This window comes from Ailuropoda melanoleuca, chromosome 11 (genome assembly GCF_002007445.2).
Source record: "Ailuropoda melanoleuca isolate Jingjing chromosome 11, ASM200744v2, whole genome shotgun sequence".
Taxonomy (NCBI): Eukaryota; Metazoa; Chordata; class Mammalia; order Carnivora; family Ursidae; genus Ailuropoda; species Ailuropoda melanoleuca.
The window spans coordinates 25,801,756-25,820,448 of record NC_048228.1 but is presented as its reverse complement, the minus strand read 5'-3'; the positions used below and the strand labels follow the sequence as shown (position 1 = coordinate 25,820,448).

At 40.1% G+C, this 18,693-nt stretch overlaps 1 protein-coding gene across 4 annotated transcripts in view; it reads left to right on the top strand.

Moving 5' to 3' along the window:
- Nucleotides 1–485: 485 nt before the first annotated feature.
- Nucleotides 486–18,693, top strand: part of ARHGEF38 (Rho guanine nucleotide exchange factor 38) — a 124,682-nt gene continuing 106,474 nt past the window's right edge. For 3 of the 4 annotated variants that reach the window (XM_034671418.1, XM_034671417.1, XM_034671419.1), the window contains exon 1: nucleotides 486–913. In XM_034671418.1, the coding sequence (XP_034527309.1) occupies nucleotides 718–913 (196 nt within the window). In that variant the 5' untranslated portion in view covers nucleotides 486–717. The remainder of the gene's footprint in view (nucleotides 914–18,693) is intronic. The other variant, XM_011231131.3, reaches the window with a different exon arrangement.

Genomic DNA, 18,693 nt, shown 5'->3' with positions numbered 1-18,693 from the left:
GGAGCCGCTCAAATTCAAATGCTTGTTTCCTCAAGAATGTGGACCAAGGTTTAGCAAATACATTGTTAGTTAGTAATTTGAGAATGTTTGTCAAGGCAGAAGCACGACTTTTGAGTGCACGTGGTAATCCTTAAAAATGATTCTGTACCCCTGCTGTGATGCTACGGTAAATTCTAATCGCCCCACCCTAACCCGTCAGTCACACGGGGGGTGACTCCAGCTCTAAGTCCCCTGTGTAGCTCCAGCCAGCAGACCACAGCGCAGTGTCCCAGGGCATCTGTCCACACCCAGAGGCACACATTAAACCCACAAGCCGCAGGTTACACTCCTGTGCGCTGCCCTTCTGCCCTGCCCCACCTTGTTCTTCTCTTTTCCCCCCACCCCCAGGCTCGCGGCCGCACACAATGGGATTTTTGTTTGCTCTGGTAGCACGTGACAGCGCAGTCCCTGCTTTGCCTAGCTCTGTGCTGCAGGTCTCTCAGGGTAACAGGTGGCAGCTTCCTCTGTTGGATTCTAGGTATAAAAAAGAATGACCTCATAGGGGTGGAGCTCTGGGACTCCGTACAGGTGGCAGTCACAGCCAGGTAACCTCGCAGTGAAGCCGTTTAGTAAGAAGGGGGCAGTTAAACTCGTCACTCTGGTGGCTTCAACCCTGACCCCGAGGCACTGCTGCAAACAGCCCTTGCCTACAAGTCTCCAAGCTTGCTTTTGCCTCACATGGAGCCCAAAGAAGCCACTGGGAAAGAGAACATGGGCACCAAGAAAAAGAATCTGACCTTTTTGAGGCCCAGGCTCTATATGCTGGAGAGAAGGAAGACTGACACAGTGGTTGACAGCAGTGTTTCTGGGGACCACTCTGGTACCTTGAGGAGGAGCCAGTCTGACAGGACCGAATACAGCCAGAAATTACAAGGTAACCAACACAGGTCAATTGTCCTAGGTTATTGCATTCCCAGCTCCATTCTCCTACTCCTGCATTTGCAAAGAAACCACTTAGGGCAAAGGAGAAAAATTGAATATTATCTTCTTTGGAAGGAGGGAAATGAAATAAGGCAAATAGGAAAATTTAAAAAAATAAGAAAATGAAAGTAAATGTCACTCATAAATTATAGGAAAAAATTTATTACGTGCTTCAATAGCTAATGAACCAATTCTGAATTATTCTGAATTTATTTTTTTTCTGGCGAGGGTAATATTTTTGTCTGCAGTTTTCCTCCCTTCCTTCTCCCTCCTTCAGCCAATTTAAGAAGTGGGAAGCTCTAGAAAGCAAATGATTTAGAAACGGACAATAGATAGTTTCTCTCAATAGATAGGTGTGGGATGTCACACCATGAGATCTATCTAAGTAATTGTACTGAACTGTGATTGCGGTTATCTTAAATAAGGGCATGAAACTGTAATCATGTCTGCGAAAAACGAGGAATGTTAGTCATTGGGTTGGTATAATAGGATTTGTTGAAAATCACATAGGTGTTCATTCCTTTAGAGTGAATCGAATGGCACCCAAATCTGGTAAGAGATGTTTAACATGCTTAGATTGAATGACTTTTGAGGAAAAAACTTCAGTTTATTTTGTGATGGTCATAAGAGAGTTTGACATATAACAGTTAATATAAAACGTCTGGTTTAAGGCCCCGAATGTCTAGCCATTCCCATCTACCCTCTCTTTTTCCTCCCTTTCTCTTGAAGGTCACTTGTTTGAGTAAACCTCATTTTGATGTCGATTGTGCAATGTTTTAAGTACCTACTGCAGTACCTGTTATGTGGTCCCCAGAACCTGTCTCTCCCGCTTAGAGCACACTGTGTGTTTGAACTCTTGTAATCCCACCACGAGCTGTCATTCTGGACTGACAAATCATGATGAGGCTAGAAAGACCAACAGAACACACTTGTACTTAGTAGGTCTCTTTCCTAAAAAAAAAAAAAGAAAAGAAAAGAAAGAAAGAAAAAGAAAAAGAAAAAAACACTCAGACTTAGTTATATAAATTAATTAAATAAATTAAATGCATTTAAATGAAGTCTTTAAAGATAACTACTGTGAATTAATGCTTTAAAAAAAATCCTGATGGCTTAGGGTTAAAATGCAGTCAAGTCTTATCCTTAAAGGACTTTTTAAAAAATGGGAGAGGGGTATTGTTTGATCTTTGAAATTAACTTTTCTCAAGGCAATGGATATGTTGGCAAGAGTTCAAATTTTAAAGTCATACACATTTGTCTTGCAATCCTGGCTCTTCAATTTACAACCTATAAGATTTTGAGCACATTACTTCTAATTTCCAAACCTCAGTTTCCCTATCTGTGAAAGTGGGACAATGATACCACATAGTGTTGCTGGGAGAATGACATCAAATAACTACAGAAAACACCTGGCATATTGGCTGAAATATGGGATATGCTTAACAAATAGTTATATTTTTATTTTAGGAATAATGGGGACAATAATGATAAAATACGACTTTATTCTATTAATCAAATTTACTATTTTACTAATCTATTTCAACTCTTTTTTGTCTTTTGATGAAGAGACCACATAAGCAAATTCAGTAAAAGCACACGGCTTTATCTCTAATAACATGCTTATTCTGTCTGAGATTGACTAATTCAGCAACTTTTTGGTCCAGATTCTCCATTAGCAAAATAAAAATGGAAACTACTTTTTGCTATTCACTTCCTAAATTTAGTAAAAAAGAAAAAAAAAAAAAACCCAAAACATCTGTGACCACAAAAGACGGCAGACGTTTGTTGGTTACTTTGCAGAAGACCTCTGGCTGCTTCTGTCCTCCATTGGCTTTGTGGTTTCCCTGTGCCTTGTTGGATCCTGTCTTTGAAGCCAGAAGACTGAGGAGTTAACCCATGTTCCTAGAATTGTTTGTGTGGGAGACAAATCAGGGAGTAAAGAAGAGCACATCAGAGCTGTAAAGATAGGTTGGCCCCCTGATAAGTAACATTTTTCAGATGTAACTTTTAAAATCCACGTCTGATATGTAATGCCTAATAGGGCTTTTAGTAAGATTCTTCTGTAACTGCTTTGGCAACAATAGAAAACATTTTCTCATTAACATTCAAAGCAATCAGTTCTGTTGGGTTTGCACTCTGGCCTGCATAATACCCATTATCATGCAGATGGATCCTAAATCACCTTAAGAAGTTTTTTTTTTTTATTATTATTTCAATGCTGAAAGCTTTTCCTCTGCCAACCTTGGAACAGGTCGTTCCCTGGGAGGCATTGAGTAAAGATCTGAGCTGGTTAGAGCGCCTGGATGGATGGCCCAATGGATGGCCCAAAGCCATTGTGAGATGCCATTGTGAGGTCACAACGTGCTTTTCAATGCTGGAAAGAGGCCTCAGCTATTTAGCCAGAGTCCTTCAGTGTGTGTTGCTATTTGAGTAATATGGTTCACTGCTCTGTCTCTCCAAGCAAGTTCTCTGGGTTCTGGGAAATCTATGACCTTTCTTTGGGGCCCCTGGGCTCACCTCTTAACTCATGCTACACAGGCTACTAGTTCAATTCAATTTCTGGCTGACATCACTTTAGTAGTGTGAATCCTAAATTGTAATTTCTTTAAAAAGGGCACACTGGGTGAGAGCTACTAGATTAAACAATAGAACATGATTCTAGGGGTCCCTGGGTGTCTCACTCAGTTAAGCCTCTGACTCTTGGTTTTGGCTCAGGTCATGGTCTCAGGGTCGTGAGATCGAGCCCCATGTCAGGTTCCTCGTTCAGCAGGGAGTCTGCTTGAAAGATTCTCTCCCTCCGCACCTCCCCCTCCGTTCAGGTGTGCGTGTGGGCTCTCTCTCTCTCAAATAAATCTTTAAAAAAAAAGAACATGGTTCTAATGAGCGTATCATAAAATCTTTGTAGAAGGTTGTGATCACAACATGGTCACTAAGCCCAAGTTTTGCAATAATAGTTCTTTGCTAGCCTACTCTTAATGGCTCCTGTATTCCTTCAACAGATTTGCTCAGTTAATTGGCATTTATTGGGTATGTTATGTGGTGAGCAAAACCAGAATATGTGCCAGGGATTACAACTACAAAATCATTAAGGAAAAAAAAATGTCTGACCTTTACTCCAAAGGGGCTTAAAGTCTCATTGGGAAAGATAAGACAGGTAAACAAATGAAATAAAGGGGCATGAGAGAGTACAGGTGGGATCAGTGGGTCCATGAAAGGAGGAAATGGCCTCTTCAGGATTGGGCAGGGGAGGCTGTTGGAAAACACTGTTAAGAGTTGATAAGGTGGGCGCCGGGAGGAAAGCAGAATGGGGAGAGAAGCGTGTTTTAACTTCTTCATTGTACTTATCTCTGAAATTATGTAGTTTGTTTCCTTGTTTATTGCCTATTATCCTACTTCCTCTCCCATCTCTCATCCCCCACTCCATGGAAGAGACCCTATATGTCTTGGTAACTGTTCCATCTTTACACTTTGAATCATGCCCAGCACACCATAAGCACTCAGTGTCTTTCAAATACAATGAATGACTTGAAAGAGCTGGTCCAAGAAGGGAATCAGTGTGAGGAAAGGCATCGGAGTCTGAATTAATAGCTCTTGTATCTTCGAATGTGAGGATACAAGTCTCCATTAATAAAAATGATTCTTCAGTAAAAAAGAAATAAACATATTAGGGATGAAAATGTACAGAATTGCCTAGATAACAAATAATTCTCAGTGGAAGCCTATTTCATTCCTGACTCTACCTTTTAGAGCATAGCAGACCCTACTTCAGCTCATTTCCCTTCCTCCATTCATCACAAGAGCTGCAACACCGTAGCTTCCCAGCTAGCTCAGCTCCTAATTGCCATTTAACAGGGAGTCACAGAGAGTGATCAAGGCCGGGGAAACTTACTGGCTGATTCATTAAAACTCTTTTCTTTGGGAAATGATTTTATGTATGATTATATGTGTGAACTATACATTTGAAATACACCTAATTTAAAAGTTATGTAGTGTGTCTGTATGCATGCAGACTATCTAATCTATCTACACTATGTAAATATAGTTGTGTATGTGTACTTGAGACATATTTCTGTAATGATTAAAACTTTTTATAAAAAGTTTCTTGATTGACATTCAGCAGCCTTTTCTGAAAACCCTACATGATTGATACGGCTGACATTATAGGTCTCCTCCCAGTGTGGGTAGTATGGGATGAATGTTTATTCCCCTCCAGATTTACATGTTGGTGCCTAATCCTCAATGTGATGTTATTTGGAAGTGGGGTTTTGGGGAGATAATCAGGTCATGAGGGAAACCCTGCTGAATGAGCTGAACGGGATTATTACCTCATAAGAACAACATGAGAGAACTCACTCCCTCTCTCTCTGCTCTATGTCATGTGAGGATCTGAAAAGACAGTCATCTATCAGCTAGGAAAGGGGCCCTTACCAGACACTGGGTCTGCCTTAAACTTGGACTTCCCAGCCTCCAGAACTAAAAGAAAAAATAAATGTTTGTTGTTTGAGCCACCCAATCTTTGGTACATTTGTTATAGCAGCCCAAACTAATTAAGACAGTGGGTCAATTACCTTTATTCCATATGGCCATACTAAACAACTGGTTAATTTTTTGGCCCATGGACATTCTTGCTTGTCAAGTATCAGGTGAAAGAGTGAGAGCGGTTGGGTAAAATGTCATTACTGTTGCTGATAACACAAGTCAAATCCACATCTCCAATTCATAATAGATCCGCGGTCTGGTCTGGTCTTTCTTTTCTTTCTTCCTTTTCTTTCTTTCTTCCTTTTTTCTTTCTTTCTTTCTTTCTTCTTTCTTTCTTTCTTTCTTTCTTTCTTTCTTTCTCTTTCTCTATCTTCTTTCTTTCTTTTTCTTTCTTTCTTTCTTTCCCTTTCTTCTTTTTCTTTTTCTTTTTCTTTCTTTCTTTCTTTCTTTCTTTCTTTCTTTCTTTCTTCTTTCTTTTTTTCAAAGACTATTGTATCATTCTCATTAAGAAAGGATTTCTTGGTTGTTTTTATAAAAGCCTAAAGTGTTTTTACTGTGGTGATGATAAGGAACCAACCTAATGCATGCACGTTATACAGAATAACATATATTGCAGGATGAGGACAAGTGGCTCAAATAATAAGTTAGAAGTGGTGAGATTATAGGAACATTTAATTTGTAATGATTTAAGAATACAAAGCAATCTGCAAGTGAGCGAGAGGCGCAGGTAACAACTGGGAGATTTGGTGATTTGGCCTAGTGGGGGGTAGGGTGAAACCGATTGTGCAGCTGGCTGAGCACGTTTCTGTCTTACTGCTACAAGCAGCTGTCTGAGTATTTCTCCTGTTCTCTGAGTATTAAGCAAGTCCTTTTGTACGTGCCTCAGTGCGCCCTTGGGGGGGTGGGGACACTCGGATCAGTAATGTGACACCAGTGTAAATAAGGTGTTTTTCATAATTTGAAGGGTAAATCTTTATGAAAGTCAAGACACTTGTAAATCTAAGTAATTTCTGTTACATCACACATATAGATATATTACTTTCCTTCTTTTTCAGTAAAGGTATTTTATGGTTTGGGGAAGAGTTATTTGAATTAAATAAAGGGTGAGTCCCAGGAATCAAGAAGTTGTAACTGTTCCACTACAATTACATTGTGATAAGAAAATTTATTCCTGTGCTCTATTTATGGGACACTAGACACAACTTTCTTAAAGGTAGCATCCAGCTTCTAATTGCATTTTTTTGTCCACAAAAATTATGAGTTTATCAAAACAAGAAATGAGAAATTAAGAGGGAGGGAGGGAGGAAGGTAAGAAAGGAAAGAGGGAGAGAGGAGGAGGGGAGAGGGAGAGGTATGGGGGGAGGGGTAGTAGGGAGGGAGAGAGAAAGAGGAAGAGAGAGAGAAAGAGGGAACTCAGATGTATGAAGCAAGAACAGAAATGTACCTTAAAATAATGATAGAGTTGGGGAAAGATGGCTTAGATTTAAGCTACATTCATATTTGTTTCTGTAAATACAGGAAAGGAAAAAAATAACCCTCCTTTTATAGAATTACCTTTTCTTGACATAATCATGCTAAATTCAGTACTTTTGTGGATGTTGATTTCCTGGGAGGGGTAAAATTATTGCAAGAACTGCTGAATTTGTAAGCAATATCACCCATAGAAGCAGGCATGACTTGGCTTCAGGTTGGCCCCCTTTCCACCAAGGTGAGGAATCTGTGGGGCCAAAGTTACTGACTATGTGAGAACCTTACCTTTATTTCTAGACCAAGTTCAGGGTACCTGGGACCATGGAACTTTCTGTTCAAGAGGCCCCAATACTGGCTCCAAGGCCTGCTGGGACCCCTTCCCATCCCACCTTCCTCAGGGCAGACTGTGGTTGCTAGTGTGCACACCCTTGGGCCTGTGGGTTAGTTGATTGTGGAGGTGTGTGCCTGGAGCCTGATCAAGCTGGGATATTCACACCATGCCTATCGGGCCCCTTGTGGGAGGGAGAGAGCCAGGAGAGGAAGAATAGGGATATAGGCCTCAGGACTTGGAAAGTGAGTGGACCCCAAGGCCTCCTACCAGATTTTGGCATGAAACTCTGAGGGAGCTGAAAAAAATCTAAACTTGAACTTGGCCTTCCAGATTATTATGAAGGTATATTTGCCAACATAGAAAGTTACAACATATTTTATTTAACAGTTTGCCAGTTTGACTCACAATTGTTAAATATGTAGACATGAGCCTTCATTTGTACACTCAAGGGAGGCTGCTCATGAGTGGCTTTTGGTTGTAAGCTGTTTCAGAGAGGCCCTTATTCTCTTTTGGGGGGGGGACTTTATTTATTTATTTTTTTTAAATAATTTTTGTTTTGTTGTATTAGTCACCATACAGTACATCCCCAGTTTTTGATGTAAAGTTCCATGATTCATTACTTGCGTATAACACCCAGTGCACCATGCAATACGTGCCCTCCTTAATACCCATCACTGGGCTAGCCCATCCCCCACCACCCCTCCCCTCTGAAGCCCTCAGTTTCTTTCTCAGAGTCCATAGTGTCTCATGCTTCATTCCCCCTTCTGTTTACCCCCCCCTTCATTTTTCCCTTCCTTCTCCTACCGATCTCCCTATTTCTTATGTTCCATAGATGAGAGAAATCATATGATAATTGTCTTTCTCTGCTTGACTTATTTCACTTAGCATAATCTCCTCCAGTCCCGTCCATGTTGCTGCAAATGTTGGGTAATCGTTCTTTCTGGCCCTTATTCTAAACTAGGTTTGAAGAACGAGAGGGAAGGAAAGGCAGAGAGGAGCGACTGTCATCTGCTCGCAACTGTGCTGGCCTAGAGACTTTTATACGTTATTATTTAATCCCAGCATCTTTTCAGTTCTGGTTTCATAGTTGAAAAAATAGGTGTGCAGTGGAGGAAAGATTTCCCTCTACCCGCCTGGGTTCAATAGCTGGGCCTATGAAATAAACTGGCAACAAGCAGATCAACAGGAGAAAAGGTTTACAAGTGTATTAATTTTAAATATTACCTGCTGGGCGGCATCACAGGGGAAAAAAAAGTGCATACCCCCAAATGGTGAGATTTGAGAGCTTGTATGGCAACATAGTGTGGATGGGAAAGGGAAATGTAGGGAGAGTAAATCATCGTAGGAAAGATGACTGGGTCCTGAGAAGAACAGATAGGGATGTAATAGTTTGTGACAAAGTTTGTCTGGGTGTGGTGTCAAATTCTAGTTTTCTCTCCTGTGGTAAGGGCCAATGTTGCCCGGTTGGTGAAACTCTTGAGGAGAGGATTTATGACAATTGAGTTCCTCTTGGGAGATCTGTCTCTAGGCAGAGACGGAGTGCAGAGAAAGCCCCTCCTTGAACTTGCTGTTTATCAAGTGCCTTCAGCTCCAAATCATCAATATACCAAGGCAGCAAATTTTGGGGTGTCATGTCCTAAGCTCCTTCAGGTAGCAGAGCGTGGATCCGAACTCAGGTGCTTTCCATATTTGCAAATAGGATGACTAATTCATTGGCTTTGTAGGTATTCATCTGGATGGTTTATTAGTAACAAGAGGCCAAAGCAATTTGAGGGTTACGGTACACGTTTTGTAATGTGGTGACATTCCTCTGCTAAGATACTAAAGCCTGACCTATTAAATTTTTCACTTTGGAATACATATCCTTTGTTTGGAATTATTGTGACACTCCCCTGCAGGAGTGTTGCTGTTTAATAAATGCTCTTTTCATTAATTGTCAGGAAACAAAATTACAAAGTTAGGTTAAGCAAGCCTGCCTTATACTAATAGATTGGTGATCTCCATTTCCTTCTTCCTTGATTATCTTGACACCATTTCTTTAATTTCATGCTTGCTGTCATTTATTTATTTGCATCTCAAAAACTAATATACAACCCAAACCCTGAGAACCCTATTCTACCGCAATGGGGATGGGGTGGGTGGGAGTAGGGGTGGTAGTGTATGCATGTGCAAATGAAAAAAAAAAAAAAAAGGAATTATATACTGGAAACAAGCAGCTCATTATCTGGTAGGTGATATTTCCATAGAATTCTATGAAGTCAGCCTAAATTGGGAATCTTAAATGCAGCAGGAAAATAGTGTTATGATTAAAAGCCTTTGTCCCAGGTTGTTCTGAACAATTTCTTTCTTGATTAATGAATCACAGAATAAATGCACACTCTAGGATACCTGCGCTGAGGCCCTCAAGAGAGAATGCAATCCTGACTGTTTGACATCCAGTTCTGACTCAAAGAACAAAACTTAAAGGTCATGTCATCAAGCTACTGATCTGAGAACTCTGAGTCATTGCAGCCCCTCACTGAATTGTCTTTCCTGAATGCTTCTTAATGTTAGGCCTTCAGTGTCACTACAAAAATCTGTCACAGATTTCTGCTTCTGTCTTTGTTGTGAAATAGTTGATGAAGACATTGTTTACTTCTCTCAGTGCCATCCAGTTTTATTCAAGAAAAAACTTTGGCTCCCCTTAAGAATTAGAACATGTCTCCCTCCCAGACAAAAACAAGCAATTTTCTGTATTTAGATTCCTGGAGCTTGGAGTCCAATTGTACTGAATGCCTGGCCTTTAGAGTAGCTGTTTTCTTTGCCTAAAAGTTTCTTCCCTCAAATCTCAGCAAGGATTAGATTCTCACCATTGAGGCCTCTGTTCCTTCTGGAGAGTCCTTCTCGGACCACTGTCCCGGAAGAGGTGTAGGGAAGGAAAGACATTTCCTTTATCCTCTTAGCTTCTGTGGCTGGGACCTGTGAATTGAGCTGACAAAAGACAGGTTAAGAGGAAAAAAGCATATAGGTTTTATTTGATGTTAATATTTTTACGTGGCATGGAAGAAGTCATAGAAAGAAATGAAAATCCCAAAGAAACAGTTAGACCCATGGTTATATACCATTTTAACAAAAAGGGATAAGTTGTGGAGACATGAGAAGACAAAGGGAAAAAGGGCTTGGGCTAGGGGTGTGAAATTGTGGGAAAGTGAACAGGAAATACGTGCGGGGGGACTCATGGAACATAAGGGCTATTTTTAGTGAGGTTTGTACAGACTCATCTTGATGTCAACGCCCCATCTCTGGTAATAAGAGTGTTCTTTCCCTGATAGTGGGAAGGCATCTTTCTCACAAGAAATGTATACTTTGTTTTTAGGTACAGAGTGGGAGGAAGGAGAGCCCTTCCTGCATCTGGAATTTCTCAGTTGCCTCCAGCTTAAAATAATCAATACGCCAAAATGGCATATTTCCAGGTGTTCAGGCCCTTCTTGTATCACATACTGCCCTCTAAAATTACACTATCCCATTTGCACCTCTCTTTTCCACTTGGATATAATTCTCCTTGGAGATAGAGATTTAGTGTTAACACTTAAGCAGTGCCTGGCATATAGTAGATGCTCGGCTCAATGACTTAAAAAGATTAAGTGACTAATTACAACTACATTGAACCTTATTGATAGATTGTGTTTATAATTCTGTCACTCCTATTTCCCCATTATTTCATTGTGGTCAACTTTTGGGTTAGCTCCTCTAAATTCTTTTACTGCAAAAGGAGAGAGACTATAAACAAATCTAAGTAAACAAGAAAAGAAATAATTTCTTGGCCAAAGAAACAAGATCCCAGTTTTAATGAATTTGTTCAACAAGCATTTGCTCGGTGTTCGTATGTGCCAGATATTGACTAGATCCTGAGAATACAGAAATACATCAGAAGTAAACCCTAGGGGCGCCTGGGTGGCTCAGTCGTTAAGCATCTGCCTTTGGCCCAGGGCGTGATCCCAGCGTTCTGGGATCAAGCCCCACATCAGGCTCCTCTGCTGGGAGCCTGCTTCTTCCTCTCCCACTTCCCCTGCCTGTGTTCCCTCTCTCTCTGGCTGTCTCTCTCTCTCTGTCAAATAAATAAATAAAATCTTTAAAAAAAAAAAAAAAAAGAAGAAGTAAACCCCATCCATTGAGTGACAGGCAGTGAACTAATAATTGTATCAATGTGGTAAGTGGCTGAACTGTGGCTGAAGATGGAGTGTCTGGGTTGCAGGTTCTGAGATGGAGAGTAGAGTGCAGAAGCTTCTTACACTCTGATCTTCTCTCAGTGGAAGCCCTAGCCAACTCTAAAGGCAAGTCCTAAAGACAACGTGATCCTTCAGAGTTGTTACCAGTAGTATGAAGGACCTGGGCCCTTCATCACCCTTCATGTGGCTGGGGCCACCTTGGGAAGGTGTGATCTGGGAGATGTTCTTACCTGAGACAGTTCCTGCAGAGGGCCTGTCTGCTGGGGGCTCACCCTGCAGTTGGGGCAAGAAGGGCTCCTGAGGGGAACTGATCAGCTCATCACAGCATCCACCTCATATTAAGTGGTCATTATTATATTAGAGATACAATAAAGCAATATAAGAATCATGATGAGAAAGAGCTTTATCGCACCTCTAAAATGTCAGAAGTAGAGACACTGACATCTGAATCTTGAAATCCAGTTTGGAATTTTTGGGGGCATGGGGGAGGTGGGCATTCCAGACAAAGGGATTAAATGTGTCCTGCTACATGGGGACAAGGCATTAAAACTAGTTTTCCTATTCGAGGGTTCATTCAGAAATGAAAAAGACGGTATGAACACCACCTGAGCACGTGTACTAGGCACAGAGGTGCATTATGCCATTTCATGCTCTAAACAACTTGGCAAAGAACGTATTATCCCGACAATGTTCTGACAACGCTGGATCTTGACAGGGTCCAAAACAACCAAATAAAAACCCCCAAAAGCACAAAGCAAAACAGATACTGTCATATATTTATAGATGACAACACTAAGGTTACAAGAGATCTATCCATATGTCCCACAGTCACATAGCTAGTAAACGGTGAAGACGAGGTTTCACAGAGGTTTACTTGGCTCCAATGTACATGCTTTTTCCACCACCATGGACCCTCCATTGTTCTAACCTTAGTTTTTAGTACTATTACCTGTTTTGTGATTTATTTTTAAGGAATGACTGATTTTGATAAAATTTTGAACAATACTCAAAAACATGAAGAGATTCTTAGTTTCTACCAGTACATTCATCTACAACCCTGGGTAAACAGTGACCAAAAAAGTAGCTGTGTTATTTTACGCTCTTCAACAAAATGTTTTATGTGGATGTGAGTTAGAAAGATGTACAACCGCAGTGAGGAGGTATGTAGTTTCTAGATTCACTAGAATACTCCACTCTAAGAATATAAATCTCGTTTTTTGAGTTCTGTAATCTTGGAAAGCTACTCTTCATCACTAACAACAGGGCACACAGCAGGATCAGGATGTCTGATGAAAAGCTGGGTTGGAACATCAAACCATATTGCTGCTCTGGCTTAACAGTCCTCAATGCTTTTCCATGTTCTATAGCAGTGGTATTAGAAGAGGTACAGATAGCCCAGGAGCTTCTCAAGACAGCCCACTATGATAAGAAAAAATAGGTTTATTTTTCAGTTTTATCCTTGATAGTTATTTTTGAGTATTCTTTATAATGTACATGATACATTAATACTATACTATGTATTAGAGACTCATGCTCAAAACAGTTTGACACATGATCAAAAAAATTGGGGATGAGGGGCGCCTGGATGGCTCAGTCGGTTAGGCATCCGCCTTGGGCTTAGGTCATGATCAGAGTCCTGGGATCAAGCACCGTGTCAGGGCTCCCTGCTCGGGGCGAGTCTGCTTCTCCCTCTGCCTCTGGCCCCCTCCTGCTCCTGCTCAGGCTCTCCCTCCACCTCTCTCTCTCAAATAAATAAAATCTTTAAAAAAAATTGGAGATGAAATTATGACCATGCTACAACATGAATGAAGCTTGAAGACATGATGCTAAGTGAAAAAAGCCAGACACAAAAGAACAATTATTATATGATTCCACTTACTTGAGGTACCTGGCGTGGTCAGATTTATAGAGGCAGAAAGTGGAATAATGTTGGCCAGAAGCTGAGGAACAGAAGAGTGGGGGTTTAGTGTTCAATGAGTACAGAGTTTCAGTTTGGGAAGATGAAAGGATTCTGCAGATGGGTGGTGGTGATTGTTGATGTGGATGTACTTAATGCAGCCAAGCTGTACACTTAAAAACAGTGAACAGGGTACATTTGATGTTATGTAGAACACTAAAAAATAATAAAGGTTGGAGACCCCAGGTTGTAACAGTGGATATAAGGCCTCCATCTTTTCATGACCCCATCTTTTCATGCTCATCTCTGTGGACAGTTTTTCTTTGGATGGTATGCCTTGCTACATGCTGTTTCTTTGGCCTAGAGTGTTCTCCTTCACTCTGTTTCCTTTATAAACCCCAAATCATCTTTTCAAGTCAATCCTTCTAAGTCATACACACAAAATACATTTGTCTCACATCCTCTATACATTTCTCACATTTACATGCCAGTATCTCTTTTACTTGATTGAACTTCTCAAGGACAGGACCACTTATATCTTCAAGACTTGGAAAAGCCTGTCCAGTACTCAATGATCATATTTGTTGAGTACATGAGTGTGTAAACGAATAAAGACTAAACAGTAAGTAGGTGGCATAGTGGTTGTGCAGTGGACATCCTGGGTGGGGCTAGAAGGCCCTTCCCTTCGGTGCGTTCCTTTGAAGCCAGGTCTTGATCACTTTACTTACTTCAGGGTCACAGCTCCTGGATATGGATTTAACCCAGGTGATATTTAATCCAGACAAAAATGAACCAATGTTTATCTCATCTCATAATCTTCTCTATGTTGTGTTTTGTTGGATCGCCCTTACAGTCCCACCCTCATTAGCAAGGGCATACAGAAGTCACATCTCCTTCATGATGGAGGACCTACAGGCTCTTCCTTGGAATGCAGCCTCACATGCTTATGACCAGATAGGATAAGGAAATTAAATTACTTTTGGTCTGGGCAAATGGAAGATTCTAAGCAGTGATTCTCTTTTTCTTTGTTAACCAGTCTATACATCTAAAAATAGAAATCATGTACTTAAAAATAGTTTAGAGTGCTGACCAGAGTTAAATTTGCTTGCGAATGCCACACCAATGAGACACTTAGGATTGTCATTATGTTACAGTAGTGCCACAGGTTTTTAAATATTCCAATCTTAACCAAACATTTAAAAAATACTACGATTATAATCTCACAGGGTGCTTTTGTTTCATTATTCTGAGCATTTCTGTGTAGAGTGAAATATTAAATCAAGATGGGAAATTAGATTTATTTTAATGAAGGAATTCTTGGAAAACAAAGTCAATATTTCCCTGACAAAATCAAGGCTTCATTATATTGTAGTTGCAAATAAATTTTTTTATGTACATGATTTTTCAAATGTGGAGTAAAATCAACATAAAACTATAATTAAATTTTTTTCAGTGAATCATTAATCAAATAAGACTTTGGATTGGGATAAACCTATCAGGAAAGCTCAAGCCTTGTCTAATTTTTGCTATATGTTATTATAAGTATGTACAAATTCACAGTGACAACAATAATTATACCAAACAAAACACTCAGGCCACAATTTGATCTTCTTTCAAAATACTGTCCTCCATGTTTATGCTTGTGTTCAACGCTGGTGACTTTTTCTGTCCTCAGACTACATCACGTACAAGAACAGACTGTTCATATGCTCACTGTATACACTGTGTGCACATACACTACACATTTATGCACACCATATACATACATACTTGCACATGGCTCACTGTGTTGTGTGTGATGTTTGGAACCCACAGCCTACAGTAATTAAATTGAACTAAGAGTCTGTTTCAGTTGGTTGTGAGGAAAGCCAACCCTGTTTCTCATTTGTCTAAAATCCATAAAAAAGGGAGAGTGGTGTACTCCTATATTTAGGTCAGCATAAAGTTTTTGGTGGTAAAAAGAGGGGAAAAAAGCAATCACACTCTGATAATTTGTCCATAAATTACCTTAAATTTATCTTTACCCTGAATTCATGTATGATTAGCAAACCAATTTTTTTTAAGAGAAGACAATGATGCTTCCCCCACTCCCACCCCATGACTTACTTCTCTCTAGAATTCTGCTCAAAAATCACCTTATTAACGGGGCCTTCTGTGACTTCTCTCTATACAATAGTAACTACTACCCACAGCTGCTTTATTTTCTTCCATAGTGCTTTATCACTATCTGGTATGCTAGATATTTCTTTATTAATCAGTTTATTGTTTCTCTTCCATCACTTAAAATAGAAGTTTCATAAGAGCTGAGGGTTTTCTCTTTTTCACTGTTACATTGCCAGCATCTAGAACAGGATTCCTCAACATTGGCACAACTAATACTTTGGTAGATAAGTCTTTGTTGGAAAGGCACTGCCCAGTACATTGCAGGATATTAGCAGCACCCTTTACCTCTACCCACTAGAAGCCAGTCACATCCCAACTGTCCCCCAACTGTGGCAGCCAAAAATGACTCCAGATAGTGCCAAGTCTCTCTGGGGGTGAGGGATGGGGGGAGAGGAGCAAAACTGCTGGTTGAGAACTACTGATCTGGAACAATTCAGGGCACAAGTGGATAAAACCAATATTTCTCATCAAGCCAAAATTCTGCATTTTCAACAATAGAACAATTACAACAGAAAAATTGAATACAGTGAACACTTCACAAGTAAAGTTCCCTTTCTATTCAGGGCTTAAAATTTGTCCTCTTTCACTCATCTTCTCCTGCTAAAGACTTTGAATAAAGACATTTCCAGGAACTCCCCATTTATTTAGTTCCTAATTGTTCCGGCTACGTGGCGCTGCTCACTGAGGAGCCTGTAAATTCAAACCAATGCCACTTAAGTATTTTTCAAGCCAGGTAAGCTTTGTTTCATTCCTTTTAGAAACCCACTCCTTTGCTTTCTGTAGCAGTTAGGGGTCAGTGGAAATAAATCACATGCCCTCCGAATGAGAATAAAATACTTCCCTGCCCCAATGTTTGAGCTTTCAAATTCTGAGCAGTGCAGGGTCTGCTCTTTCACGTTTTCGCTTAATACTTCACTGGCTCCTCTCCAAAACCTGCCTGACATGCAATTATTTTCAACCTATTTCACAGAAGGCCTGCTCTATTCATCTTCCTGTGGGTCAGATTTCCACTGAAACTGGATAAAAGATTTTACTGTGTGAAACTTAAGTCAGTAGGGTTCAATGCAGTGCTAAGCCAAGGTTTTTGGGTTTATGGGGGCAGACATGAAATATGGTACAGAGAGGGATGAAAGAACATCCATAATCATATCTGGGGGGTTGGTAATGATCTGTCTGGAATAAAACCCTAGATAGAATTATGGGTGGTGTTTACACTGTATGGGGAGGAAGGGGGCTGGCCAAGAGGGGGTGACAGTCAGAAGATCTGAACTCAATTTATGACTCTGGTACTTAAGATAAAAGACTTTCTTCTTCAGAAATTAGTTCCCTTTTCTATATAATGAGATAGAACTGGATAGACTTTATCGCCTTGTCTCGCCTACCTGCTTTCCCCCCATTTTTCCCTATTTCTTTAAATGGTATCGTTACCCTGTTAACAGTCAGAAATCTGAAAGTCAGCTTTGACTTTTCTTCTCCTTTGCCCCATACACTGATTGTGCACCTGGTTTACCTCCTAAATTTCTCTTGATCTCTTCAATCCTCTCTACCCTTCTGGCAATCAGACTAAGTGTAACTGCCTCCATCTCTCCCCCACAGTTATACCTGTCTAGGTTCAAGGCCACTTCACTGACCCCCTGCCTTCAGCCTTGCTCCCCACCCTCTTCCCCAAAATCTGGTTCTACTGAGGCCAAAGTGATCTTGCAAAGAGAATCTGATCTTAGAATCAGGAGAATTAGAAATTTCAGATTCCTTAATTAGACCTTTGAGATCTGTCTCCTGATAATTTTTCTAGACTCATCACCTCACCACATTCTCTGATGTTTGCCCTTCAGTCACGCTAAGCTTTTTTCAAATCTTCTTTTGCTGTTAGCCTTTGGACATACTACTCCCTTTGCTCAGGACACTTTCCTTTCGTCCTTTCCTTTCTGATTTCATTTGTGTCACTTCTCTGGCAGGCCTGAAACTCTAGACTGTGCCACACTCAGTACAGGTCACAGTTTATTGTGATCATATTTGTACACAAGTTTTTAAATATTGGTTTTTAAAATTACAATGTGATTTGCGCAATCTTTCTAGTAGTTTTCTCTTAAATCTTTTACAGTTGTCACATTCGATTCCTAACATAGCAGCAATATTTTGGCAATGTGACTTTATCAAATCATTTCAAAGCATTAAAGCAGTTTTCATGGAAACACACATACTCTTACATTTCATCAATTGATTTAAGTTTAATTAAATTAACCTAATTACAATAAGAAGTACAACTGAATCAGGTTTGCTGCTGTACACAACTAATTCTTGAAAAACATACGACCTATTCATTAAGTGGATAAGCACATGGACGTCATTTGGTATGTTTTAGGGAGGGAATGGAAGGTACTGATTTAGCCTGTGACTTTAATAACCTACCTTTCCTTCTAGAGTTACATTTCTTAACAGAAAAGACTGTTATTTTATTTACTGTTATATACTCAGCATAAAGCAGAGTACCAGTTCAAACGTAATATGTAATTTTAAAAATTGCTACCAAGTCAAATAAAAGGTATAACTCTGAAAACTACAGAGCTTATATAATTGCTAACACCTTCAAATTCTGATAATTTTTACTCTAATTGTGAACCACAACTGTGGTTGTAATGAAGTGATTAATTAATTCAGGGTCAGGTTCTTGCATTATCTTATCCTTGTGCTCTCCATAGTCACGTGACTTAGCAGGTTGCTCAGCGAATAAGCGTCGGATGGTGCATGAGTGCCTGCCTAGTCTGGCGTTGGGGGTAAGGGAGGCAGGGGAGGGCTGGTGTTACGTGTTTGGGGACAACCCTAAACTTGGTATATGAAAATATTAGCTCCAACTCCTCTTTATTAAGAGATAAGTAAGATTTTAATATAATTACAGAAATCAAAATCCATGATTATTTACTGCTAGTCATCGATAAAAAATATCAGCTAGGAACCTTAATCCAAATAAATAAGCACCTAGGGTTTTAAAAGTAACAACTTGTGTATTTTAGCAGGACATACACCTTATTTTAGTCATCTTCTTGCTCTTTCAACTTTCCTGAGAAGCACACCATTTTCAGTGAATTTCTCAGAAACTCATTTGCATTGATGATTTAACTTCAGGGTAAATGGGAAAGAATCTGATTTTTAAAATTCGAGGGTTTGTATTATGCCAAGCGTCATGCGAG